The sequence below is a fragment of the Pristiophorus japonicus genome, chromosome 14, assembly GCF_044704955.1.
Source record: "Pristiophorus japonicus isolate sPriJap1 chromosome 14, sPriJap1.hap1, whole genome shotgun sequence".
NCBI classification, from domain to species: Eukaryota; Metazoa; Chordata; class Chondrichthyes; family Pristiophoridae; genus Pristiophorus; species Pristiophorus japonicus.
In genome coordinates, this window is record NC_091990.1 from 92,043,457 (window position 1) to 92,071,186 (window position 27,730).

Consider the following 27,730-nt stretch of genomic DNA (forward strand, 5'->3'; position numbering starts at 1 on the left):
AACCGTTAAATATTCCAGGGTCGCCCTGGAATGCAAAGATAACCTGCAGCTTCTCTTATCCACTGCAGACTCTCTTCTTAAATCCCTCTCCCCCACCTTCTCCACACTCGCCTCCAACAACAAGTGCGAGGAGCTCATGGACTTCTTTGTCACAGAGGTTGAGACCATCTGATCAGCTGCCTCTACTTCCCTCCCCTCCCCTCCCCTCCCCCAGCCCACTGGGACAAACTTCTCTTAAGGTTTTCCCCTGCCCTAGCCCTGAACTTGTATCTTTCTGTAGTTTCTCTCCTATCTCCCACCTTGCCCTCTCCAAGCTCACCTTGTTCATGAGACCCACCTCCTGCTCACATGACCCTATTCCCAGCAAACTGCTGACCACCCAACTTCCCTTCATGGTCCCCATGTTAACTGATAATGTTAACGGTTCCCTTTCCACAGGTACTGTCCCACTCCTCTTCAAATCTGCCATCATCACCGCCCTCTTTAAACAACCCACCTTTGACCCCTCTGTTCTTGCAAATTACTGTTCCTTTTCCAACCGCCTTTCCCACTCCAAAGTCCTCGAACGTGTTGTTGCTTTGAAATCCGTGCACATCTTTTCCCCAATTCTGTTTTGAATCCCTTCAATCCAGTTTCTGCATCTGCCACAGTCCAGAAACAGCCTTTATCAAAGTCACAAATGACATCCTATGTGACTGTGACCATGGTAAACTATCCCTCCTCATCCTTCTCAACCTGTCTGTAGCCTTTGACACGGTTGACTACACCATCTTCATCCAATGCCTCTCCTCCGTCCTCCAGCAGAGTGGGACTGCACTCCATTCTTATCTGTACAGTTGTAGCCAGAGAATCACCTGCAATGGCTTCTCTTCCCGCTCCCGCACCGTTACTTCTGGAGTCCCTCAAGGATCTAACCTTGGGCCCCTTCTATTTCTCGTCTACATACTGCCTTTCGATGATATCATCCGAAAACACGCCAAGTTTCATATATATGCTGACGACACCCAGCTCTACCTCACCACCACCTCTCTCAACTCCTCCACTATCTCTGATTTGTCACACTGCTGGTCCAAAATCAATTACTGGATGAGAATTTACTCCAGCTAAGTATTGGGACGACTGAAGCCATTATCTTCAGTCCCTGCCACAGACTCCATACCTTAGCCACTGATTGCATCCATCTCCCTGGCAATTGTCTGAGGCTGAATCAGACCATTCGCAACCTTGATGTCATATATGACTCCGGGATAAGCTTCTGGCCACATATCCACTCCATCACCAAGACTGCCTATTTCCACCTCCGTAACATCGCCCGACTCTGCCCCTGTCTCAGCTCATCTGCTGCGGAAATCTTCATCCATGCTTTTGTTACCTCTAGACTTGATTATTCCAATGCTCTTCTGGCCAGCTTCCCATCTTCCACCCTACATAAACCTGAGCTCATCCAAAACTCTGCTGCCCGTATCCTAACTCTCTCAGCACCTCTGTGCTCTCTGTAGCCTCCTCCAGCCCTACAAGCCTTCGACTCCAATTCTGGCCTCTTGTGCATCGCCAATTTAAAACACGCCATCCTTGCCCTAAGTTCTGGAATTCTTAGCTAAACCTCTGCCTCTCTACATCCCCTCCTTTAAGATGCTCCTTAAAACCTACCTCTTTAAGCAAGTTTTTGGTCATCTGTCTTAATATCTCCTTTTATACTTTGGTGTCCATTTTTGTTTGATAACGTTCCTGTGAAGCGGCTTGGGACGTTTTACTACGTTAACGGTGCTATATAAATGCAACTTGTTATTGATGATATTGTCAAGGTGATTCATCTTTAATTCCCAGAGCATTGGCAACCCTAGTATGCACTCATGGAGAAAAATAATAGAGCTATAACAGCACAATACATACAGAGCAACACTGGCTGGAGTGTGTTACTAGCATCGCCTATGATCCGGACAGGGAGTGTACCTTTACTGCCCTATACATAATTAAATGATGGTTTTAGGAAGGGATTGTAATGTTACATAAATCACTCCTTGGGCCCAAGTTTGCCCCTCCGGTTAGGTGCACTGACTTTGTAGACGAAAAATGGTACCGAAAACTTACCTCGGTATTCTCCCTGCTCCTTGGAATGTCGCAGGCCTTGATGTGGTGCAGCACAAGCAATGGGGGGCGGAGCCAGGTCCCGGCACTGAAAACAGTGCCGGGACCTCTGCACATGCACATGCTGCCTTATCCAGCCACACCACTAAAAGGAGGTCTGGGAGAACCAGAACCCCAGCAGTGAAACCCTGCAGCTGGTTAGCATGCTGATGGTTTCCACAAGGGAATCAGTTTAGAAGAAGTAGATTGGGTTAGGTCAGGTGTCCAATGTCTGAAACAAATGGGAAACATTGAGACAAATCATGCTGGCAATGTTCACAAGGCCACACAATGGATGGAGTAAGTGCACTGCACTTGGTCTATACATTGTGCTGAGTATTTATATGCCATTAGTTAGAATAAAGTAGGAGTCAGCAAAAGAATGCTATTGAAGGTACTGAAAGGGACTGTGTAGGAGTAGTTTGAACAAGGTTACTTTGTTTTTATTTGTTATTGATTGATTGCTTATTACTTTGGTCTTAGTGCTTTCGATGCAGGGTTCCTTCTATTTTTTATTAATTTATTGTTTATTACTTTTTGTGCTTTGTCTGGTGCTTTGTAAGTCTTGGTGCTAAGTGCAGGTCCTCTCAGCTTCCTTGTATTTTTTATTTGTTATTGAATGCTTATTTTTGTACTTTGTTTAGTGCTTGGTGCTTTAAATGTACTTATGCTTCTTTAATGTTGTTGTGAAGGTGTTTAGTGCTTTGCAAGGTCCTCTCACTTCCCTTCTCCGCCCCCGGCCCATCTCTGGCTACCTGCGCTGATTTCATAACTCACCGCAAGGTTTTACTGTGCGGCCATGTATGCTGGCCTAAGTTCGTTTGGAGTAACTTTTAGCTGGCTAAACTTGCTTAAATAGCCAAAACAGGCTTAAGTGGCTGGTAACGCCACCTTTTGGGGAAAAAAAACGAAACTAAAAAAAAACCTAACTAACTCACTTACACTGGAGCAAATTAAATGGGCAGATTTGCGATTTTTAAGATACTCCCAAAAAATCTAGTTGCTCCAAAAAAAAACAGAGCAACTCCTGGGCAAACGTGGGCCCAAGCTTGTGTGTACTCAATACTTTGATCTTGCACATGTTGTCGCATGTGTTTCTCTGTCTTTAGAAGGTGGACTGAAAAGCACTCTAGTGAGATGAAGCTAATTTGTAAAGTATCGAACTGGTTTATATATTGTGTATATCTGGGAGTTAACCCTTTTGTAAGCTGAATCTAATTCTGCAGTAATATAATAATGTGAATTAACATAAATATCCCTTTCAGGACCATATACGTGAAAGTACCAAAATGTTACAATGCATACAGGATAGTACAGGCCTAAGTATGTTACATACAGAGTAAGATAGACTGGGATATGTTATATACATAGCGCACAGCTGGAGTATGTTCATGACTGGAATTTGTTACCTAAAGGTTAATGCTGTAGTTTGAATATTTACATACAGGGCAACACACAGATTGGAGTGCATTACATGTAGCGTAACACACAAGTGGGGGTCTGCATAATATACACAGGTGGAGCTTTTGGGCAGGAATGGAGTTGAACAGCAACAGGCAATAAGACAACTGTGATTCAGTTATGTGACTGGAACTGAAGCCTGTTTTACCATGTGATTTCAGCTGCACTGATACTTGGTTTTGCTTCAGTGCATGTTCCGGGGAGCAGAACACCTTGCATACATTATATATACATGCATGTCCTTTATACATTATAGAACAACAACTTGCATTTATATAACGCCTTTAACGTAGGAAAACATCCCAAGGCGCTTGGCAGGAGTGTAATCAGCCAAAGAAGGGGATATTAGAAGCAGTAACTAAAAGCTTGGACAAAGATAAAGGTAAATTCACCGATCCTACATTCCCAGCAAGTAACTAAAGTCAAAGGAAGTATGGACTGGAGATAGGACCACAACACTGTTCCCCAACCTTCACTCACATCAAATGCAGCTCATTGCTGAGAGTGCGGGGTCGCTAAATTTATCCTTAGTATATGTTTGCAGACTTTGTATATACATTATATATATATATATATATATATATATATATATATATATATGTACACCTTGTATTCTTTATATATATATGTACACACCACCTTACACTATATATAAACACACATTCTGCATATATTATATATACATGCACACCTCTGTGACTTATTTATATTGAATGAACATGGAAATTATGCGGTGTCTATGAAGGGCGGCCGATCGGCAAGGCCAGTTTTATGCCTGGGGCAGCAAGGTGATAATCTACTGCATGATCTCTTAACTACCTGAACAAACATTTGATGTTCTTATACTAGATCAACTGGTGGAACCAAACAGAATCCCAGTGCTGTGAAGAAAGTAAAAAAAATTGGAAAACAAAAACTTAGAAGTATAATTGAAGCATGTCAAGTGCAGGAAATAAACATCACACTCCCACGTTCAGACAAAAAAATTGGATGTAATAGATGGTCACTGCAAGTTCATTGTGTAGTCATACTCACAAACAGTACAGACAGATCTAAGTCGCAGTGCTCGGAGTTATCATTAGGCATTTGCTGTATAGTCTCTCAGTCCTTGGTGGTTGTCCTTTGGATAGTTACAAGTGAATCTCGAATCATACAGCACAGAGGAGGCTATTCAGCCTATTATGCCTGTGCCAGCTCTTTGCAAGAGCTCTCCAATTACTCCCACTCCCCTGCTCTTTCCTCATAACCCTGCAAATGTTTCCTTTTTGAAATGTATTATTGAATTGGCTTCCACCACCCTCTTAAGGCAGTACATTCCAGATCATCATAACTCGCTGTGTAAAATAAAAATGTCTCTTCATCTCCTCCCAGTTCTTCTGTGTCTTTTTTGGTTATCAAACGTGCTTCCAGTGGGAAGAGTTTCTCCCTATCCACTCTTATCAAAACTCTTCATAATTTTGAATGCCTCTATTCAATCTCCTCTTGACCTTCTCTACTTGAAGGAGAACAATCCCAGATAATTGATTTCATTATTTACACAGAATTGAAGTAAGACTCATTGGTTTGTAGTTGCCTATATATGCCTTGTTACGATTCCATACTTGTGGTACCTCCCCTGTGTCCAAGGATTCCATCATAATGATTGATACAAAGAAGCCACATAATGCCACTCACCAAATGATATATCCGAGCTTTGGTAGGCAACCTCCTGATTTTCTGACAAGTTCTGGCAAATGGTGTCATGCATAAAATGTTTGATTAGGAAAAGATATTCTTCTGCAAAAAATAGTGTTTGAATCGCTCCTGTACAGCGAACATTTAAACTGCAGGAACAGCCTGATTGAAGCCTAATTCTTCTTCTTAATTTCTCTTTGTTTTTTTTCAGCCACGACTGCTGACCGGTTTTACAGAATAGATCGAGCACAGGTAAGAATGGACTCCCAAGTGAATGGACTCCCAAGTACTAGCATTTGATGGTTAACAGCTTCATTGATTGTGACTACCAAATATTTTCTCACTTACACCCTGCTTGACTAAACACAGGGTGAGTTATGCAGGGTGACATTAGCTCAGTAGATGCCACTCTCCAGGAAATTTCTAGTCTCATCAATCTTTGGTTAATAATATAGTCCTGTCTGGAATCAAGTCATCATCATCATAGGCAGTCCCTCGGAATCGAGGAAGACTTGCTTCCACTCCTGAAATGAGTTCTTTGGTGGCTGAACAGTCCAATACGAGAGCCACAGACTCTGTCACAGGTGGGACAGATAATCGTTGAGGGGAGGGGTGGGTGGGACTGGTTTGCCGCAAGCTCTTTCCGCTGCCTGCGCTTGATTTCCGCATGCTCTCGACATGCTCTGGAGTCAAGTACAAGCTAGGGGACTGCGCACTGGTTTAGCATGCTGTACTTTCACCTCTTTGCTTCTGAGTCTAAATCTACACTGATAGTCTTCTCTCATCTGAAAGGTTTCTAAATGAAATGAGACCGGGGCAGTCTCAATCCAGAAGCATCTTTCAGAACCTCACAGCGACCTAAAGTACTTCACAGTCCATTAAGTACCTTTTGAAGTGTAGGAACTCGACAGACAATATTAACACAGCACGGTCCCACAAACAGCAATGAGATAAATGACAAGGTCATCTGTTTGTGTTGTTAATTAAGAGATAATTATTGGTCAGGAGTCAGGACTCACCTCTTTTATGTCCACCTGAGAGGCCTGACAGTGCCTTAGTTTAACATTCCATCTGAAAGGTGGCACCTCTGACAGTGCAGCACTCCCTCAGTATTCTTCACTTAACTTCCTCGACCTCTCTGTCTGCATTTCTGGGGATAGGCTATCGACCAATATCCACTATAAGTCCACTGACTCCCGCAGCTACCTTGACTACACTTCCTCCCACCCCAATTCCTGTAAGGACTTTATTCCTTTCTCCCAGTTTCTCCATCTCCACGCATCTTTTCTGATGATGCCACCTTCCATACCACTGTTTCCGATATGTCTTCCTTTTTCCTCAATCGAGGATTTCCCTCCACCATGGCGGACAGGACCCTCGACTGTGTCTGTTCCATTTCCTGCACTTCTGCTCTCACCCCTTCCCCTCCCTCCTGGCACCACAAGAGGGTTCCCCTTGTCCTCACATTCCAGCTTACCAGCTTCCACATTCAACGGATCATCGTCCGTCATTTCCGCCACCTCCTCCACCAAGCTCATCTTTCCCTCCACTTTCAGCATTCTGAAGGGACCGTTCCCTCTGCGACACTCGATCCACCCACAAACCCTTCCCCTTTCCATGACACCTTTCTGTGCAAGGGCAGGAGATGCAACATCTGCTCTTTTACCTCCTCCATTCCCACCTTCCAGGGCCTCAAACATCCCTTCCAGGTGAAACAGCGATTTACTTGTACTTCTTGCAATTTAGTATACTGTATTCGCTGCTCACGATGCAGTCTCCTCTACCTTGGGAGAGACCACATCGCTCAGTCGCCTGTCATTTTAATTCTGCTCAGCACTCCCACTCTGACCTCTCTGTCCTCAGCCTCCTATACTGTTGCCCTGAAGCTCAGCGTAAGCTCGAGGAACAGCACCTTTGTATTAGGCACTCTTCAGCCTTCTGGACTCAACATTGAGTTCAACAATTTCCAACCATAACATCTGCCCCATTTTGTCAGGCGGCAGCTGATGATTCTGCTATTCCCATTTGCACCTCTTCTAAACCCATCTTTTGTTTCTTTACTTCACCCATTACCATCTCCTTTTGCCTTGCACCATCATCTCATTTGTCATTTAAACTCTCCTGCCTTCCACCCTATCACAGACCTTCCCTTTTGTTCTTTCCTCTCCTCCCCCCTTTCCCGGCCTCTACACTTGCTTAAAACCTGTTACATCTCTCCTTTTTCCAGTGCTGACGAAAGGTCATCGACCTGAAACGTTAACTCTATTTCTCTCTACATGGATGTTGCCTGACCTGCTGAGTATTTCCAGCATTTTCTGGGTTTTTTTAGTCCCTCAGTATTGTACTGAAGTGTCAGCCTCATGTCAGTCCACAGTCTACTGGCTCCGCGGCATGAGCCTCACGAAGAAGAGGCTGACAGTTTCTAGTAGGATGCTCACAGCACAAAGATCCTACAGCTTGGCACCGACTATTGCTTAAATTTGTAGCCTCCTGCATCGAGACAACAGGATCAGCTGTGTGTACAATGGAAATGTCATACTACTTAAGTAGGAAGGCTCTTCTCTGCTTGAGACGAGCAAGACTGTCAATAACCATGGCCCCCTGTTCAACCTGAACTGAATTTCCGACCCCATTACAAAGACCGCCTACTTCCACCTCTGCAGCATCGCCTGCCTCTGCCCCTACCTCAGCCCATCTACCACTGAAACGTTTATGTATGCCTCGGCCACCTAAAGACCCAAGCATTACAATGCTCTTCTGACTGGCCTCTCAAACTCTACATAAAATTCAGCTCATCCAGAATTCTGCTGCCCGCATCCTATTCCATACAAAATCCCACTCAGCGATCACCCCTGTCCTCTTTGAACTACATTGACTCCTGGTGACTCAACACCTCGGGCTGGATTTTTGATCTTCTGCCACCCTTGTTAGCGCTCCGGAGGAGCAAAAATGGGGGCAGTAAGCACTTCCGGGCGGGCGGCCGGCTTCCAGCTCCCCGCTGGGACATTCAGTGCTGGTCTCGAGGGGGCGCGGAGCAGTACCGCCCAGAAGAGGCGAGCCAGTGTGCGACGCCCCTGGTTGCGACACTGCCTCAATCCGCAGCGCCCTCTAGTGGGAACTTTTTTTTCCAGATTTTCTTTTCCCACGAGGTCTCTCTTGGGCTGCTCCGAGGCCCGGCTGTTTAGCTGATGATTTTCAATTGCTCAGCCGGCCTAGCGCCCTATAAGAGGTGTGCAACGCCTCCCTTAGTGCTCCGCTCCAAACTCAGGGCCAAGTTGATGAATTTTGTGACGGCAACAGCAAGTCATTTGCCGGCGCAAAATTTACCGCTCCACCTGGATTAACAGCGCAACAGAGGTGCGACCGAATTTCCACCTCAAAATTCAATTTTCATGTTTAAAGCCCCCCACTCCCACTACCTTTCTCCTCCCTATCTCTCTCACCTCCTAGAACTCCATAACTCTGCTTCCCCCCCCCCCCCCCCCAGCTCTCTGATCCTCCGACAGTGGTCTCTTGTGCATCACTCTCTAAATCCATCACCTCTCCTCCCTTAAGACCCTCATTAAAACACACCTCTTCAATATACTTTTGTTCACCCCTCCTAATATCACTTCCTTTGCCTCAGCATCCATTTTTGTCTGAGTACTACACCTGTGAAGCCACTTGAGACATTTTTCTCAATTACAACAGCTAAAGAAATTCAAGTTGTTCTGTGACTGACATTAAGGTACGTTGCTGGGGCAGAGTACAACGAGCTTTACTCTGTATGCAACCTGTATAATACCCAACCTGAGGGAACTGCCTGATTGTTTTGTGTAGAGAGAGCTTTACATTGCGTCATATCCAAAGTTATTCTTGACCCGGGACTGCTTGCTAGACCAGAGTATTGGGCCGTTACTCTGTAGCTGACCTGGGCTGGGAGTGTTTGATGGTTTTGTGTGTAATGAACAGTTCTGCCCATACCTTTAGTCACTGACTACTCGGCCTGGATAAGCACGCAGTAAATATTCAAACAGCTATCAATGTAACGCAGCCTATGTTCCAATTCCCACCCTTGGTGATGGTCTAGGGTTGCCAACTCTGGTTGGATGTGTTCCTGGAGGTTTGATCACATGACCTCCCACCTTCAAACATCCTTATTTGTCCATCTCCCAATATTTTTAGAACTAATAAATGAAAGAGCTCAAAGAAAATGAAAAGAAAAAAAAACGATTTTCTTTAATGGCCCTGTGACTTTTCTCCCGGGTTGCCCACAGCAGCGTCCGGGAGATTAATCTTGAATTCCTGGAGACAATCGTGGAGAGTTGGCAACCCTATCTCAGACTGTTGAGCATCTTCTGACTCCTGACTGGCCAAGTGTTAAATTAGATAATGATTACCTGGCACAGCTACATGCTGGCATCCAGGAACACACAATACCAATCCACACGAGATCAATGGCAGCATTTACTGGCTGACCGTGTGTCTGATACCAGTTCAGCATCGCTGTGGGATTTTTTTCAATCTGAAATGGAAACTTTCCCAAGATACTGTGAGGCAGTAGTTAAAATGGTTTCTCTTACCTGATAGGAAATGTTTTTTACTCTGCAAACTCTACAGGGGCCAGCTTTATTTTGGATGTGCTTGCCGCACCCAACAGTAATGATCTTTCTAGTTTATCTACAACTAGTTGTCAGTTTACGATGTACTTAAGGCAGGCTGAATAGACGAGGATTAAACACTGATGCTGCGGTTGTAGAAATGATCGCAATCTAATTGTTTGTGGAGCTGATTGTTGCTTTGTGCTGATCCTCAGTGGGGTTCTGGCCAGCTGATGCTTTTGTTTTAAAATTTAGGTTTTAGATTTTGATTGCAGAGCTTAGCGTTCTGAATTTCTGACTGTCTCCAGCAATGTCGCTTCCAGAGGTTGCTCTGCAGGATCCTGCTTTTGGGGAAGCAGTTTTCACACCAGCCAGAATGATGGAGAAACACCAGTGCATGGTCCTTTTCCACTTAATATCTTCCTGACATGCTTTCTTGCAATGACTGGTGGTGTACTTACCTGAGAGGGTGGAGGAAACCGCTTTGGCAATAACTTTCGAAAGAGAATTGGATATATACCTGTGAAGGAAAAAATTGTCAGGCTACAGGGAAAGTGTATGGGAGTGGGATGCATTGAATGGCTCTTTCAAAGAGCGAGCACAGACTCAATGGACCAAATGGTGGCCTCCTGTGCTGTACGATTCTATGCAGTGAGCACTGAAAGTGGTCTGATCCACTTGTACACACCGGGGAACGTGGCTGCCTCTGCTCCTCACCCCCCCCCCCCCCCCGGGTGCTTATATGACTCTCGAGGGCAATGCTTCCTCTTTGGTGACCCCTCTTTAGACGTGTCTTGGGCACTCTGGAGACAGCAGCAGCTAGTCTTATTTACAGAGCCGATCCCCTGAAGAAGGCTCTCGTCAGTGAAACCAAGGTCAATGGGGTATGAGAAAAGGTCTTGGAGATGGATAGAAGGAACAGTTTGGGGATGCTATATAGGAGAATAGAGTACAAAAGCAAGGAGGTTATGCTAAACCTTTCTAAAACACTGGCTGGGCCTCAGCTAGGGTATTGTGTTCAAGGCTTTAGAGAGGGTGCAGAAGAGATTTAATAGAATGGCCTCCTTCTGTGCATCCTGTGAATGGAATGAATTATTAACAGCTGTAATGACTTATAAGAGCAGAGCTCAGTTCATCTAGACTGGCGTCTCGGTGTCAGTGGGAGGGTAGCACTCTCCGCTCTGAGTCAGAAGGATGTGGGTTCAAATCCCGTTCCAGAGACTTGAGCATAATAATCTAAGCTGACACTTCAGTGCAATACTGAGGGAGTGCTGCATTGTCGCAGATGACGTATTTCAGATGAGACGTTAAACCAAGGCCCCGTCTGTCCTCTCAGATGGATGTAAAAGATCCCACGGCACTATTCGAAGAAGAATACGGGAGTTTTCCCCTAGGGTCTGGTCCTATATTTATCCCTCAACCAACATCACTGTTTATCTGATCCTTTAATCCATTGCTGTTTTATGGATCCTTACTGTATTACTTTACCTACATTACAATAGTGACCACACTTCAAAAGTACTTAATTGGCTGGAAAGCACTTGGGGATGTTCTGAGGTTGTGAAAGGGGCTATATAAATGCAAATCTTTTTTTCCTTTCCCTTTTCGGCACAATTATGAGTTTGAATTATTATTTTCTCTGCACTCCCTTTCAGGAACACTTGCACTATGTGACTGACATTTCCCAAGATGAACTCTTCATCCTGGACCCCGAACTTGTAATCACAGAAACAGTGGGGACATCCCCAGGAATGCCTGATTTGGTTGGTTCGTCTGGCTCCTTCACGTTCCCATCCTGCTCTTCTTCACCGCCATTATCGCCAGTCCCAAGGTAAGAGAGCTGAGTGGATCCCTGCTGGATATACAAGATTTTAATTCTTTGTGGATTTCATTAATTAATATTTCCTCAGAAATGCTGTGTCTGGATGTAAGAACATTGTGCCTGGAGAAGTGGTGTGTTTGTGTGTGTGTGGGGGAGCGAGGTAGGGTGACTCCATTACACAGGGAACTCAACACAGTGTTAAAAAAAAGAACTATGCTAATCATACTCTGTAATTAGTTGCTCGGAATGCCTCCCCTATCTTGCTCCCATTGAACTCCTTCCTCGGACTGAGTTACGACACTCACTGTTTGGGGGGGCGGTGGGGAAGAGACCTTGCAGTTGACCATTGCAACGCCTCGGTGTGTAAACAGCCCGTGTCCCGTGACACCGTGAATGTAAATGAGACGTCTGTTTGAAAGCAGCTGTTACCCAGGAATGAAAGCAGAGGCTGTGGCCAGTATCCCTTTTATTTGCTCCTGTTGAAAGCTGTCCACCGGGTTAGTTGCATGAAAAAAATATCTTGCGGTGTTGCTGGTAAAATGACAGAGGGAAGTGGCAACTATTTCAAACAAAACCCACGGCCGTCATGAGCTCAGTATGAGAGATATAATGACCTGTCTCTCTCCAGCCTGTCAGCCTTGTCACAGGCAGTGGTCCAGCTTCCATTTGCAGAGTGGAAGGAGCTTTTGTGTCGCCTCCATAACTTAATAGCCAGTAAGCCGCTCAGAAACGGACACCTGTAGTGCCCGCTCTTGAAGGCAGTGGACTGATGCCAGAGTAAAATCATGTACTTTGTTCGGAGCTGCTATGAGACGTGGGCTGATGACAAGTGATCTAGCATGATTTCAGGTAATTATTTCTTGTCGACTCTTCCAATTTTTTCAGTAATTGCTCACCATCAGGAGAGCTTACCAAGTGAGCACTAGATGAGTGATGAGGGGAGGGTGACGGGCCGTTATGAAGCGAGGGGGAAGGGGGTGATGGGAGCAGGGAGGGGACAGCCGAGCTCTGTCATATCTCAACCAGTAAAAGACATTTCTGTGTTTATCTGTGTGCAGAGTTGAGAGAAAGTTGCATTGAGTTCGACAGTGGGCAGTAACTCCTCGATGGCGATGCGCTTTGACACTGGATTCCGCCGTTGTCCTAGAACCCGTGGTCTGCAAAGCTGCAAAGATTAGCCGCAAAAATACCCTGTTTCCATTTTTTTAAATAAAGAATTGTGAGCCACTTTCCCGCTAACGTTCTGTCCAATACGGGAATTATAGTCTCTGTCACAGGTGGGACAGACAATGGTTGAAGGAAAGGGTAGATGGGGAGTCTGGTTTGCCGCACGCTCCTTCCGCTGCCTGCGCTGGTTTTCTGCATGCTCTCGGCAACGAGATTCGAGGTACTCAATACCCTCCCGGATGCTCTTCCTCCACTTCGGGCTGTCTTTGGCCAGAGACCTCCCAGGTGTCGGTGGGGATGTTGCATTTTATTAAGGAGGCTTTGAGGCTGCCCTTGAAATGTTTCCTCGCTTGCCGTGTAGGAGTTCCGAGTAGAGCGCTTGCTTTGGGAATCTCGTGTCGGGCATGCGAACGATGTCGCCCGCCCAACTGAGCTGGTTGAGTGTGGTCAGTGATTCGATGCTGGGGATGTTGGCCTGATCGAGAACACTGACATTGGTGCGTCTATCCTCCCAGTGGATTTGCAGGATCTACCGGAGGCAGCGCTGATGGTACTTCTCCAGCGCATTGAGGTGTCCCTACTGTATATCGTTCACGTCTCAGAGCCATATCGGAGGACAGGTATCACTACGGCTCTGTAGACCATAAGCTTGGTGCCAGATTTGTGGTCCTGGTCTTCAAACACTCTCTACCTCAGGCGACCGAAGGCAGCACTGGCACACTGGAAGCGGTGTGGGACCTCATCATCGACGTCTGCCCTTGCTGACAGTAGACTCCCGAGGTATGAAAAATGGTCCACGTTGTCAAAGGCCGCGCCATGGATTTTGATGACCTAGGGTCAATGCTGTGTGGCAGGATCAGGTTGGTGGATGACCTTTGTCTTATGGATGTTTCGTGTAAAGCCCATGCTTTCATACGCCTCGATGAAGATGTTGATGATGACTTGGAGTTCTGCCTCTGAATGTGCACAGACGCAAGCGTCATTCGCGTACTGTAGCTCGATGACAAAGGATGGGATGACCTTGGATCTAGCCTGGAGGTGACAAAGGTTGAACAAGTTCCCATTGGTTCTATAGTTTAGTTCCACTCCAGCAGGGGGCTTGTTGAGCGTGATGTGGAGCATTGCAACAAGAAAGATTGAGAAGAGGGTTGGCGTTTGACCCAGGCCGGACGTGGATTGGGTCTGTGGTGGATCCGTTGGTCAGGATCACGGCTTGCATGATGTCGTGGAGCAGGCGGAGGATGGTGACAAACTTTTGGGGACAGCCGAAACAGAGGAGGATGCTCCATAGTCCCTCACGGTTGACAGTGTTAAATACCTTTGTGAGGTCAAAGAAGGCCATGTACAAAGATTGGTGCTGTTCCCTGCATTTCTTTTGCAGTTATCGCGCCGTGAAGATCATATCCGTTGTACTCCATAGTGGACGGAATCCGCATTGCGACTTAGGGAGGAGCTCTTCAGCCACAGAGAGGAGGATTCTTGCGATGACTTTCCCAGTGGCCGACAGACGGGAAATTCCTCTGTAGTTGCCGCAGTCCGATTTGTCCCCTTTTTTGAAGATGATCACGATTACAGCATCTTTGTGATCTGGCATGCTCTCCTCCTTCCAGATAAGAGAGATAAGGTCATGTATTCGTGCCAATAGTGCTACTCCGCCATACTTTAGTGCCTCGGTGGGAATCCATCTGCTCCTGATGCCTTGTTGCTCTTGTACCTCATACAGGGCTGGAGTTTTGCTGAGATGGTGGCGGGTAGCATGCTACGGGATGGAGTTGAGGATACTCCTGTCAAAGGCAGAGTCTCGGTTAAGGAGATCTTTGATGTTCTCCTTTCAGTGGGCCATGACTGTCTCGGTGTCCTTGATGAGTGCCTCCCTGTTCTTGGCCAGCAATGGGGTAGGGCCTTGGGTGCTTGGGCCGTAGGTGGACTTGGCTGCGGTGAAGAATCCTCGCACATCATGGCTGTCGGCCAGCTGCTGCATCTCCTGTGCTTTCTCCACCCACCATGTATTCTTTAGGTCGCGGGTTTTTTGTTGGACCTCGGCCTTCAGCCGCCTGTAATGCTGCTTTGCTGCTCCCGAGTTGGGTTGATGTTTTAAGTTCAGAAATGCCTTACGCTTGCGGCTTATTAAGTCCTGGATCTCCTGGTCATTCTCATCAAACCAGTCTTGGCTGGTTGACTGACCGAGCGTGGTTATGGTGGCCTGGAGGGCAGACCAAGCACTGTGGGCACTCTGTGTTTCGGGGTCGTTGAGGGTCGTCAGGTTGGCATTGAGGCACTGGCTGTATAGGGCTTTCTGAACTGGGTCTTTGAGTGCCCCGGCGTTGAATTTTCTGCGGCATTGTTTCTGTTGCCATCGTTGCTTTGGGGCTATATTGATAATGATGGAGCGGATTAAGCAGTGGTCTGTCCAGCAGTCGTCAGCTCCTGTCATGGCGCGAGTGATGCACACACCCTTGCGGTCCCTCGTTCAGATGATGACGTAGTCGGCAGGTGCCAGTGCTTGGAGCAAGGATGTTGCCACAATGCCTTGTACTTGTCCCTCTGACGGAACAAAGTGTTAGTGATGACAAGGTCGTGTTCTAGGCATTTTGTCAGGAGCAGCGTACCGCTGGAGTTGGTTTTCCCTACCCCTTCTGTGCGGATTATGCCTCCCCAGAGGTTGGTGTCCTTACCAACTCTGTGTAGAAGGGCAACATTTGTGGGGCCCCCCTCCCCACCCCCAGTGTTTGGACTCATTGGAAAGGAAATTTAATTTGGAACTATCTACCAAAAAGTTTGAAATCCTAGAGTGCACATGGAAGAAACTATGAACTTTAATCGAATTTGGGATTTTACAAGCAGATTGAACCTGTGTGGGCAGGGCTAAGGAACTATCCCTCAAAGAAGCCAGTTTGATTATTGAAACTGCCTGGGGCATTGAGATTAAAGTAAATTGTCTGGAAAATGGATACTCAAACCTTTCTCCACATGAGACAGTAACATTGCAATAATTAACTCAGAGATGGCCAGCCATCAACCTGAACCTGGAAAGCCATTTTCAGCCTATGCATAAAAACAAAAGGCCCATTCCAGCCTGCAAAAACCAAGTACAAAGAACATTGCAATTACCAAGCTAATATTTCCATCAAGAAACAGATTTAGAAGATCAGCCCACCCGAGACATATTAACTTTTAACGAGCCTGCCACAATATGACACAGAATTCTCTGGCCCGCCAAAATTAAACAAATAATTCTGGACTGATTTGGTGCGAAGATTAGGACAGCTCAAAACGTATTATTGGGCCCTGCTTTAAAAAAGGGGATGCTTATGCTACTGCCTCGAGAGACACTGCTTGTGCTAGTGCTAGTGCCATACTACGCCTATGCCATCAAGAAGGGAGAGAAACCAACGCGACAGTTGTAAACTAACTTCTCCAGCCTCAACGTCCTGAAATCGAAAAGGAACGAAGAGCATCACCATCGCGGCAGCAACCGACCACAGCCAATGTGGAACCACTAAAAACCACCGCGATCGACCAACCTCGAAACAAAACTTCACAAGGAAGAAACCAAAGAATCGAAAGTTTTCACTCTACAATCTAGGCCTGACTACCAACAGGTGAAAACGTTACCTAAAAGGACTTTGAAACCTATTTCTAACGAAAGAAAACAGGTACTTATCCCACAAATCCAAAACTCGCCCTACCGCATCAGCGGACTCAACCCAGCTGAAGATTGCGCAGTAAGAAGTCCTCTCCAACGTTCGGGGTATGGCAAGCAGAACCTACAGAATCCAACGAACCCCGAAACCGCTAACTGACCAGAAAGGATTGGTAAGCATAGTCCCTGTCTGCCCTGGAGTCTAACCTAGCTAGTATTAAGTATTTGGGAGGCAACCCCTTTGAATGTGTGATGTACTGTTCTTTATTAGTGTAATTATAAGTGTGACATTGTATTTTCTTATCCTTAATAAATTCAAAGTTCTTTTGCACCAAACCAATGGTCTTTTGCATTTTATCACATCCCCCAAATAAATCCAGAATCTAGAACCCAAGGGAGTGGGAGCGATTTGAACCGCTCAAGTAGGTCAGAGGTGAACCTGACCCCCGGGACCACCCCTTACATCTGGCCAGCAAGATAGAAACATAGAAAATAGGTGCAGGAGCAGGCCATTCAGCCCTTCTAGCCTGCACCGCCATTCAGTGAGTTCATGGCTGAACATGAAACTTCAGTACCCCCTTCCTGCTTTCTCGTCATGACCCTTGATCCCCCGAGTAGTAAGGACTTCATCTAACTCCCTTTTGAATATATTTAGTGAATTGGCCTCAACTATTTTCTGTTGTAGAGAATTCCACAGGTTCACCACTCTGGGTGAAGAAGTTTCTCCTCATCTCGGTCCTAAATGGCTTACCCCTTATCCTCAGACTGTGACCCCTGGTTCTGGACTTCCCCAACATTGGGAACATTCTTCCTGCATCTAACCTGTCTAAACCCGTCAGAATTTTAAACGTTTCCATGAGGTCCCCTCTCATTCTTCTGAACTCCAGTGAATACAAGCCCAGTTGATCCAGTCTTTCTTGATAGGTCAGTCCCGCCATCCCGGGAATCAGTCTGGTGAATCTTCGCTGCACTCCCTCAATAGCAAGAATGTCCTTCCTCAAGTTAGGAGACCAAAACTGTACACAATACTCCAGGTGTGGCCTCACCAAGGCCCTGTACAACTGTAGCAACACCTCTCTGCCCCTGTATTCAAATCCCCTCGCTATGAAGGCCAACATGCCATTTGCTTTCTTAACCGCCTGCTATACCTGCATGCTAACCTTCAATGACTGATGTACCATGACACCCAGGTCTCGTTGCACCTTCCCTTTTCCTAATCTGTCACCATTCAGATAATAGTCTGTCTCTCTGTTTTTACCACCAAAGTGGCTAACCTCACATTTATCCACATTATACTTCATCTGCCATGCATTTGCCCACTCACCTAACCTATCCAAGTCACTCTGCAGCCTAATAACATCTTCCTCGCAGCTCACACTGCCACCCAACTTAGTGTCATCCGCAAATTTGGAGATACTGCATTTAATCCCCTTGTCTAAATCATTAATGTACAATGTAAACAGCTAGGGCCCCAGCACAGAACCTTGCGGCACCCCACTAGTCACTGCCTGCCATTCTGAAAAGTACCCGTTTACTCCTACTCTTTGCTTCCTGTCTGACAACCAGTTCTCAATCCACGTCAGCACACTACCCCCAATCCCATGTGCTTTTGTCAGTTTGTCATCCGGAGGGACTTGGGACCGGGATTGTTCGAGGCTGGAGTAGAATTCCTCTTTGGTCTCATCTGTTGCGTTGAGTGTTGGGGCATACGCACTGATAGCTGTGGCGCACTGTTTCCGGGATAGGGTGTCAGAGAGTCACGAGACGTTCGCTAATCCTGCAGTGGAAATCTTTGAGGCGGCTGACCATCTGATTCTTGATGGCGAAGCCAACTCCATGGAAGCAGCATTCTTCTTCTGGTTTGCTTTTCCAGAAGAAAGTGTAGCTACCACCTTGTTCTTTGAGCTGGCCTTACCTGCTCGCTGGGTCTCGCTTAGGGCGGCGATGTCAGTGTCGAAGCACCCGAGTTCCTGGGCAACGATGGAGGGGCGACGTTCCAGTCTGTCACTGTTGGGGTTGTCCATGAGGGTCCTGACGTTTCAGGTCCCGAACTTCATTTTGAAGGGTGGAAGATGCCTGTGCGTGAGTTCTTTTAACGTGGGGTGGCCGTTGCACACCGGCTACTACACGAGCTTGGTCCAGTGGCAAAGGGGTCCAAGATGACTGGAGACCAGGCTTTACAGTATGGGCCTAGTTACCTACGATGAGATGCTGGGAGTTCTGAGGCATGGAAGGTGGGGGTAAGAGATTTGAGGTGATGCTTCCCTCTCTCAGGCATTGAGATGGCTAGAGGTCTACTATGTGGAAGGAGGAGAGGTCAGAGTGGCTGCAGCCATTGTGCGCACCACGTGCTCGCCAGGGGCTCCGCAGTTGAGTGGGATCAGCGGCCGGAGGGGTGGAGGCCCGGACGTCGCCGGAGGGAGGAAGGCCTGAACATTGCCAAAGGGAGGGAGGAGTGGAGGCCCGAATGTGAGGGCGAAGAGAGAAGGTAGGGCCCAAACCTATTATGGTTGGAGCTGGTAGGAGGCTCACCGCCATCGGGAAGGTAAGTCTTGATTGGGGGATGGGCAGTGGGCACAGGAAGTTGCCCTTGCAGCAGGGGTTTTGGGGTAAGGGAGATACTTTAGTGTTAGGAAGTGCTCCCAATATTAGGGCCGGGGGCGGGGTTAAAAAGTGAGGGGGGGGAGATTGGGGGAGAGAAGAGTTCTCTTCTCTCCCCCAATCCAGCAGATGGCCAGGGGGAAGTTTGTTCAGGGAGTACACCCTCGGGAGCTGCCATCCCATGCGCCATCTTGGAACTCCCTCTATCTGTTCTGAATTTTACCACACAGAAGGAGGCTATTTGGCCCATCATGCCTGTGCTGGCTCTCTGAAGGAGCTCACCACCTAAACTCAGTCCTCCGTTCTTGCCACGTAGCCTTTAAAATGCTTCTTTGTCAAATATTTATATAAATACAAGTTGTTGTATTTAGAAACATAGAAATTAGGAGCAAGAGCAGGCCATTCAGCCCTTCAAACCTGCACCGCCATTCAATAAGATCATGGCTGATCATTCAACCTCAGTACCCCTTTCCTGCTTTCTCTCCATACCCCTTGATCCCTTTGGCCGTAAGGCCCATATCTAACTCACTTTTGAATATATCTAACGAACTGGCCTCGACAACTTTCTGCGGTAGAGAATATAACAGGTTAACAACTCTGAGTGAAGAAGTTTCTCCTCATCTCAGTCCTAAATGGCTTACCCCTTATCCTTAGACTGTGACCCCTGGTTCTGGAACTCCCCAGCAACAGGAACATTCTTCCCGCCTCTAACCTGTCCAATCCCGTCAGAATTTTATATGTTTCTGTGAGATCTCCTCTCATTCTTCTAAACTTCAGTGGATACAGGCCCAGTTGATCCAGTCTCTCCTCGTATGCCAGTCCTGCCATCCCGGGAATCAGTCTGGTGAACCTTCGCTGTACTCCCTCAATAGCAAGAACGTCCTTCCTCAGATTAAGAGACCAAAACTGAACACAATATTCCAGGTGTGGCCTCACCAAGGCTCTGTACAACTGCAGTAAGACCTCCCTGCTCCTGTACTCAAATCCTCTAGCTATGAAGGCCAACATGCCATTTGCCTTCTTCACCGCCTGCTGTACCTGTATGCCAAACTTCAATGACTGATGTACCATGACACCAGGTCTCGTTGCACCTCCCCTTTTCCTAATCTGTCACCATTCTGATAATATTCTGTCTTCCTGTTTTTGCCATCAAAGTGGATAACCTCACATTTATCCACATTATACTGCATCTGCCATGCATTTGCCCACTCACCTAACCTGTCCAAATCACCCTGCAGCCTGTTAGCATCCTCCTCACAGCTCACACCGCCACCCAGCTTAGTGTCATCTGCAAACTTGGAGATATTACATTCAATTCCTTCATCTAAATCATTGATATATATTGTAAATAGATGGGGTCCCAGCACTGAGCCCTGCGGCACTCCACTAGTCACTACCTGCCATTCTGAAAAGGATCCGTTTATCCCGACTCTCTGCTTCCTGTCTGCCAACCAGTTCTCTATCCACGTCAATACATTACCCTCAATATCACGTGCTTTAATTTTGCACACCAATGTCTTGTGTGGGACCTTGTCAAATGGCTTTTGAAAGTCCAAATACACCACATCCACTGGTTCTCCCTTGTCCACTCTACTAGTTACATCATCAAAAAATTCTAGAAGATTTGTCAAGCATGATTTCCCATGCTGACTTGGACCGATCCTGTCACTACTTTCCAAATGCGCTGCTATTACATCTTTAATCATTGATTACAACATTTCCCCAGGCTAACCGGTCTATTATTCCCTCTTTTCTCTCTCCCTCCTTTTGTAAAAAGTGGTGTTACATTAGCTACCCTCCAGTCTATAGGAACTGATCCAGAGTCAATAGAATGTTGGAAAATGATCACCAATGCATCCACTATTTCTAGGGCCCTTCTCTTTTAAAAGATATTATGGATTCTGCTTTCCCCACTATATCTGGTCGAGCATTCCACGTCCTAACAACTCTGCTTTTTAAAAAAAACTTCTCCCTAATCTCTCCCTTTTGTTTTTCTGATGATGATCTCAACTCTAATTACCAACTCACCAACCAGTGTGCAATAGTTCCCCCACCCAATTTACCTTATCAAAACCCCCTCAGAATTTTGAATTCCTAAGCATTTCTTTCCGCTCCGGGATAATATTCTGTGGTTGTAGCTTTTGAGACATCTTTTGTAACATTCGGGTTTGTTCCATCACTGAAAAAGCCATTGGCCCAGGGATACTGAGATTCCTCGGAGCTGCCAATCAATTCATCAAAACCTGTCTAAGTTTAATTTTGATTTATTTTTAAAGATTTAGTCTCTTCACTTCCACCACCAGACATAGCTTAACAGCCACTTTATTTTTCCTCCTCCTCCCCTGAAGACGCCGACTCTGACTGAGGTGCTGTTGTGTGGAAAGCTGTAGCAAGTAGTGATTCGCTTTGAAACCTTGCCCAAAGCGCCTGGCCACCATGAGATGCACTGGAGGCAGCCATTTTGCTTTTCTCCCCTGGCTGCAGGGCAAGGTCTGGTCTCCACTCCTCCTCTTGTAGCGCTGTCTGAAATTTACCACAAGGGGCACTGCAAGGTCTAAATCACGTTCCACCGCTCTGACGCAGCAGTTTGAAGCACCGACACGCTGTGCTCTCTTCCTTTAATGCACATCTTCCTCTAAAATGTGGGCCTGGCTATATAATTTCCGAACGCTGATTTACTGGGTCTCCTCATCCAAAATTGTGTTTCTAATTTCTAAATGGAGCAGTCAGTTAGCGCTTTGTTTGCCTCTCGCAGGAGGTTGTATGGCTGCAGGGAGGAGGGGTAGGAAGTCATGATGGGGTGTGGGACAGGCTTGATGGACCAGCTGGTCTTTCCCTGCAGCCTGTCGTTTTTGTATGTTTTACACACATGTTTTAATCGCCAAAGCTCACAACCCCTCCTGCAGTTTGATATGTTCAATGTGCAAATAGATCAGAAATATGAGTTCACCTGAGGCTGGGGGGAATCCAGAGAAGCTTGAAACCGTGCCAGTGCCGGGTTTGCAAATGTCATTTGAGGCTTATTCCTGCTTCCTGCCTTGCATCTGATTCTCTGCCTCACTGTGGCTTTGCAGCTTCCAACTAAAATGTCCTTGTTTTTCTCCTGTGTTCTCTCCTCATTCTGTCATCCGCTCCTTTCCCCCACCTCTGCTTCCCCCCCCCCCCACCCCACCCACCAGTCCTACCAGCCCTCACTCTGACAGCGAAGCACTTGCCAGACGTCACAAGAAGTCTCTCTTCTCCTCACATTCTGGCTTCCCCTTTCCTGTGAAAAAGAGGTACTGTCATCCTTTTGCCTGTGCTTGTGTGTCTCCTTTCCATTCAGTTCTGGGCTTTCTTTGTACTAGGTGTATATGTGTTTGTAAGAGTCAGCGTTGGTATCGGTGATGTTTCATTAGCTCCAGACCTGGGCATCACCAGCGTTAAGAAGTGAAGATTTTTTTTTTAATTCATTGTCAGGCTGTGGGTGTTGCTTGTATTTATTGCCCATTCCTCGGTTCCCTTGAGAAGATGGTGGTCAGTCTTCTTGAACCACTACAGTCTGTGTGGTGAAGGTGCTCCCACAGTACTGCTAGGTAGGGAGTACAAGATTTTGACCCAGCCACGATGAAGGAACAGCGATATATGTCCACAGTCGGGATGGCGTGTGACTTGGAGGGGAAATTGGAGGTGATGGTATTCCCATGCACCTGCTGCCCTATTCCTTTTGAGTGGTGGAGGTAGCAGGTTTTGGAGGTGCAGCCGAAGAAGCCTTGATGACTTTCTGAATGAGTGGATTCACTTCCACTCTTGGACACATGGGGGTGTAGCAAAAATAGAATAATTGGCTTCCGAACCGTAAGAAATCAGCTGGGGTGCATGGAACGTGCTCCTGTTTCTTATTCATGGTCCCAGTGCTTCCCTTATTGTTGCCTTTATTGATTGATTGAGCCCTGCGCCAGTGATGCCATCATGAGACTCATGCAGCCGGCTACGACCCAGGAGGAAGCTTGGCCTGTGTGCTGCGGCAGGCCTTAGTGGGCTTATTCTTTGGGGGGTTAGTTGCAGCAATCTGACAGCACTAGAACAGGTCACCTTGTGAGTTAAAAGAAAGAAATTGCATTTATATGGCGCCTTTCATGACCTCGGGAAGTCCCAACACGCTTTACGGCCAATGAAGTACTTTTGGCGTGTAGTCACTGTTGTAATGTAGGCAACACAGCAGCCAATTTGCGCACAGCAAGCTCCCACAAACAGCAATGTGATAATGACCAGATAATCCGTTGTCATGGTGTTTGATCGTGGTGATAGGGATTGACCAAGGCACTGGGGAGAACTCTTCTGCTCATCTTCGAAATAGAGCCATGGGATATTTTACGTCCACCTGAGAGCGCAGACGGGGCCTCGGTTTAATGTCTCATCCAAAAGACGGCACCTCCGACAGTGCAGCACTCCCTCACTACTGCACTGGAGTGCCAGCCTGGATTACATGCTAAATGTTTGGAGTGGGCCTTGACCCCTCAACCTCCCGACTCGGGCGAGAGCACTGCCCACTGAACCACGCAGTGTTATTTTCCTTCATCCTCGGTGCTCCTTTGCATCCCTCAGTTAGACTGCGCTGCAGGGCAGACTTGATCGGTGCATATTTGTGTTAAATCGATAGGACTCGACAGAACCAAAACACTTTGGACCGGCAACTCATCACTGTGCAGGATCTCTAGCGGTTGTACGCCTCGTTCTTGTCACACAGAACCTGCTGCTGGTTCAGAGATGTCTGCAGCACATCCCAGGTGTCTAATTCTTTCCAAAATGCCTTCCCTATTAACCGTCCCTTCACACACATATCTCTTGATCACGCAGTGCCGTGGGTGCAGGTAGCTTTCAACTTCCTTGCCCAAGTGGCCACTATTGATGTGTGAGCTTGAGAGTGATGTCAGCGATCTATTTGACCACGGTGAGTATCACAACCACATCCTGTCTTCTCCCAATATCCAGCCATGTCTTGGCCTGTTTTGCCTAATGTCCAGTCATGCCCTGTCCTGTTTTGTCCCAATGTCCAGTCATGCCCTGTCCTGTTTTGTCCCAATGTCCAGTCATGCCCTGTCCTGTTTTGTCCCAATGTCCAGTCATGCCCTGTCCTGTTTTCTCCCAATGTCCAGTCCTGTCCTGTCCTGTTTTCTCCCAATGTCCAGTCATGCCCTGTCCTGTTTTGTCCCAATGTCCAGTCATGCCCTGTCCTGTTTTCTCCCAATGTCCAGTCATGTCCTGTCCTGTTTTCTCCCAATGTCCAGTCATGTCCTGTACTGTTTTCTCCCAATGTCCAGTCATGTCCTGTCCTGTTTTCTCCCAATGTCCAGTCATGTTCTGTCCTGTTTTCTCCCAATGTCCAACCATGCTCTGTCCTGTTTTCTCCCAATGTCCAGTCATGTCCTGTCCTGTTTTCTCCCAATGCCCACCCATGGGCCCATTTCAGTCTTGATCACACGATGAAAATCGGGACTGGGATTCCTGGCTGGTTTTCTTTTTCTTCCAAGGGCTCGTATAAATGAATTTAAAGAAATAATTGAAGAGCAGCAGACAGTTTGCTGATATAGAAACACAAAATGCTGGAAATACTCAGCGGGTTGGGCAGCATCTGAGGAGAGAGAAACAGAGTTTCAGGTCGATGACCTTTCATCAGAACACGAGGGCTTTTGCAGCCAGCAAAGGGGAGGCTGCCATCCCACCAGTCTGATTTTAAATCCAGACCCACGGTGAAAAGAAGCCTATCTAAGTGCACAGGGCTTTCCTTCCCACGCATTATATTTTCAATAACCGGACTTTTGTTGAGACAGTAACCTGGTCATAGTGGGAGCTTTAGTGCAAGTACTTCTACCTTAGGCCTGATCTGTGTCCTTTGAGCTCGACCTCTCCCTGCAGGCTATGGGTCACCCCAATGGAAACCACACATCCGCAGTGCAGTGGTGATAACTTTCTCGCAAATAGCAAAAATGAATAAAGTGGCTGATGTATGTTACGATGGGAACCTGAAGTTAGATACATTTTGTGAGCTATCATTTCCCCCCCTTTCTCCCCATTTTGTTTTACACAGGAAGTGCAGGAAGATGTGAGGTCAAAAGGAAAGCTCAAGGACCTGAAACATTAACTCTGTTGCTCTCCACAGATGCTGCCTGAACGGCTGATCATCCCCAGTATTTCCTGTTTTTATTTCAGATTCCCAGCATCCACATATTGTGCTTTTGTGCGAGAGTTTGCTGGTGTCAATTATTAGACTAGTAGGCAGGGAGATTGATGGAAGGATTTCACCTCATCTCACTCTACTTGGCACAGTGTGGGATAGATAGAGGGGAAGACTTGCATACAACAAACCGGATACACACTTCGGGCAGTTACTGTCTGGGAGAGGTTATGCCATTTAGCGAATAAGAAGGGGGGGGGTCAAGGCAGGGTCACCAAGGGAGCTTTTGAAATCATTTCTCAGAAACCTATTAGCAATCTGGAAGTCAATGAAGCTGTGGCAGCATGGGGTCACTGATAGTCACAAAACTAAGCATCAAGTTCATGACTGCAGATATCTCTGTTCTAAATCTTGCTCTCACTCTCTCACTTCCTATACCTCTCTAGCTTGCCCTGTCTCTCACTCTCTTTCTCTCACTCTTGCTCTCTCTCTCTCACTGTATCTCGTTATCTATCTTTTGCTCACTCACTCTCTCGCTTTCTTTTATTCTATCTGTATTACTTCCTCTTGCTCTCTTTCACTCCCTTGTGCCCTCTCTCAAAGTTTATAAGGGATTTATTTATTTTTCTTCCCATTGTAGAATTTTGGATTTGCAGAAAGCCACGCAGAGGAAGCGTATTTCTAGCGACAGTTCGGTTGCTGAGGCGCTCGCCCACAGTGAATCGCTCAGAGTCTCAAAGCCTTTGCTCAGCAGGTGAGGAAAAGCTTCAAAAGGAAACGGACACAAAACCTAAACAAAACGGCAGTGCCTGAAAGGAGGGGGAAACCGCAGGGAGAGCACGCGGAGCAGAGCTCGATAGAAACACTCCACAATACACCGCTTCAAAATGGGATGGAAAGTGACCAGACTCCCTGTTCTCCCTGAACCACATGGTTCCCATCCATCAGCGCAGCTATCCTGCTTTAAATGGCTCTTATTTGTCTTTTCTTAACCCCCCATTTCTCGAAAACAAGTAAATCCACTGTTCCAATTGGTTTAGGGGCATTGTTCAAATTCAAATAGAAGTGACCTGTATAGAACATTAATGGGGGAGAAATGTCAGATTCAAGGGTTTCGACGTGTTCTTCTGTAACTGAACCCAATTCAAGGCAGGGGTGGGGGGGGGAATAAAATGTGACCTCCCTCCCTCCCCCACCCTGCGGAAGCTGCCTGTTTACCGATGCCAATGTTCTAAATAAAACAAAAACTGCACGAGTTCTAAGACCGGCTCCTCCATTTCATGTCTGTCTGGCCTGCCAGCACCACTTATTGTGAGCGACACTCTTTGAATATATTTTTGATATATGTCACTGTGAAAAATAATCCCAGGTCTTTCCGTTCTTAAATGTCACTCTGAACATTTCCCTGATTGTGACAGGCACTATCAGTTTTACAGGTTCTGAATTTCATTGGCACTTAATCTGTCAGCAGCATCATCATCGTCATCATAGGCAGTCCCTCGAAGCGAGGATGACTTGTTTCCACGCCAAAAAAAGGACGAGTTCACAGGTGTTTCAATGAAGGACCCGAACTACATCCTCAAGGGTGGAAGATGCCTGTGTGTGAATTTTTTTTAACGTGGTGGCCGTTGCACATCAGCCACCACACGGGCTTGACCGAGCTAGGTCTTGGTCCAGTAGCAAGGATTGCCCAAGATGACTGGAGACCAGCTCTGCTGCACGGACCTAGTGCGTGCACATATCGCAGTGTGGGCTGGTCCGCACTGCCCCTGGGTACCTGTCCCCGAACTTGCGCCTCCCCTGGGCCCCGATCACGTCCCTCTACAGTCTCTCGCCGCTCCTTCGCCCCGACCTCGCCGCTCCTGCTGTACCTGCACACGTTCCAATCACTGACCTGGATCTTGATGACGTCACTCTTCTCAGCCGTCGCCCTCCTGCACCAGCTGGCGCTGTACCTTGTAGTGACCTGCCTCCACGCAGCCCATGGTCAATGCTCGCCGCTCCTTTTATGGCCCCTTTTATGAGAGAGTGCTGTACTGTCGGAGGGGCAGTACTGAGGGAGTGCTGCACTGTTGGAGGGGCATATCTGTCTGCAGCTCTGTGCTCGCTGACCTACATTGGCCCCCGATTGGCAACACCTTGATTTAAAAATTCTCATCCTTGTTTTTCCAATCCCTGCATAGCCTCACCCTCCCTATCTCTGTAACCATTTCCAGCCCTACAACCCTCCGAGATCTCTGCATTCCTCCAATGCTGATCTCTTGCGCATCCCCAATTTTCTTCACTCCACCATTGGCAGTCGTGCCTTCATCTGCTTAGGCCCTAAGCTCTGGAATTCTCTCCCTAAACTTCTCTGCAATTCTACCTTTCTTTCCTCCTTCATGACGCTCTTTAGAACCTAACTCTTTGACCAAGCCTCTTGTCTCCTGTTGTAATATTTCCTTATTTGGCTCTGTCAAATTTTGTTTGCTAACGCTCCTGTGAAGCACCTTGAGACA

The 27,730-nt window shown here is 47.0% G+C and overlaps 1 protein-coding gene across 3 annotated transcripts in view; it reads left to right on the plus strand.

Annotated features, from left to right (window-relative positions):
• Positions 1 to 27,730, plus strand: part of LOC139279980 (diacylglycerol kinase zeta-like) — a 521,188-nt gene that overhangs the window by 357,571 nt on the left and 135,887 nt on the right. For all 3 annotated transcript variants that reach the window (XM_070899368.1, XM_070899369.1, XM_070899370.1), the window contains 3 exons: positions 5,474 to 5,514; positions 11,498 to 11,673; positions 25,873 to 25,986. In XM_070899368.1, coding sequence (XP_070755469.1) covers positions 5,474 to 5,514; positions 11,498 to 11,673; positions 25,873 to 25,986 — 331 coding nt within the window. The remainder of the gene's footprint in view (positions 1 to 5,473; positions 5,515 to 11,497; positions 11,674 to 25,872; positions 25,987 to 27,730) is intronic.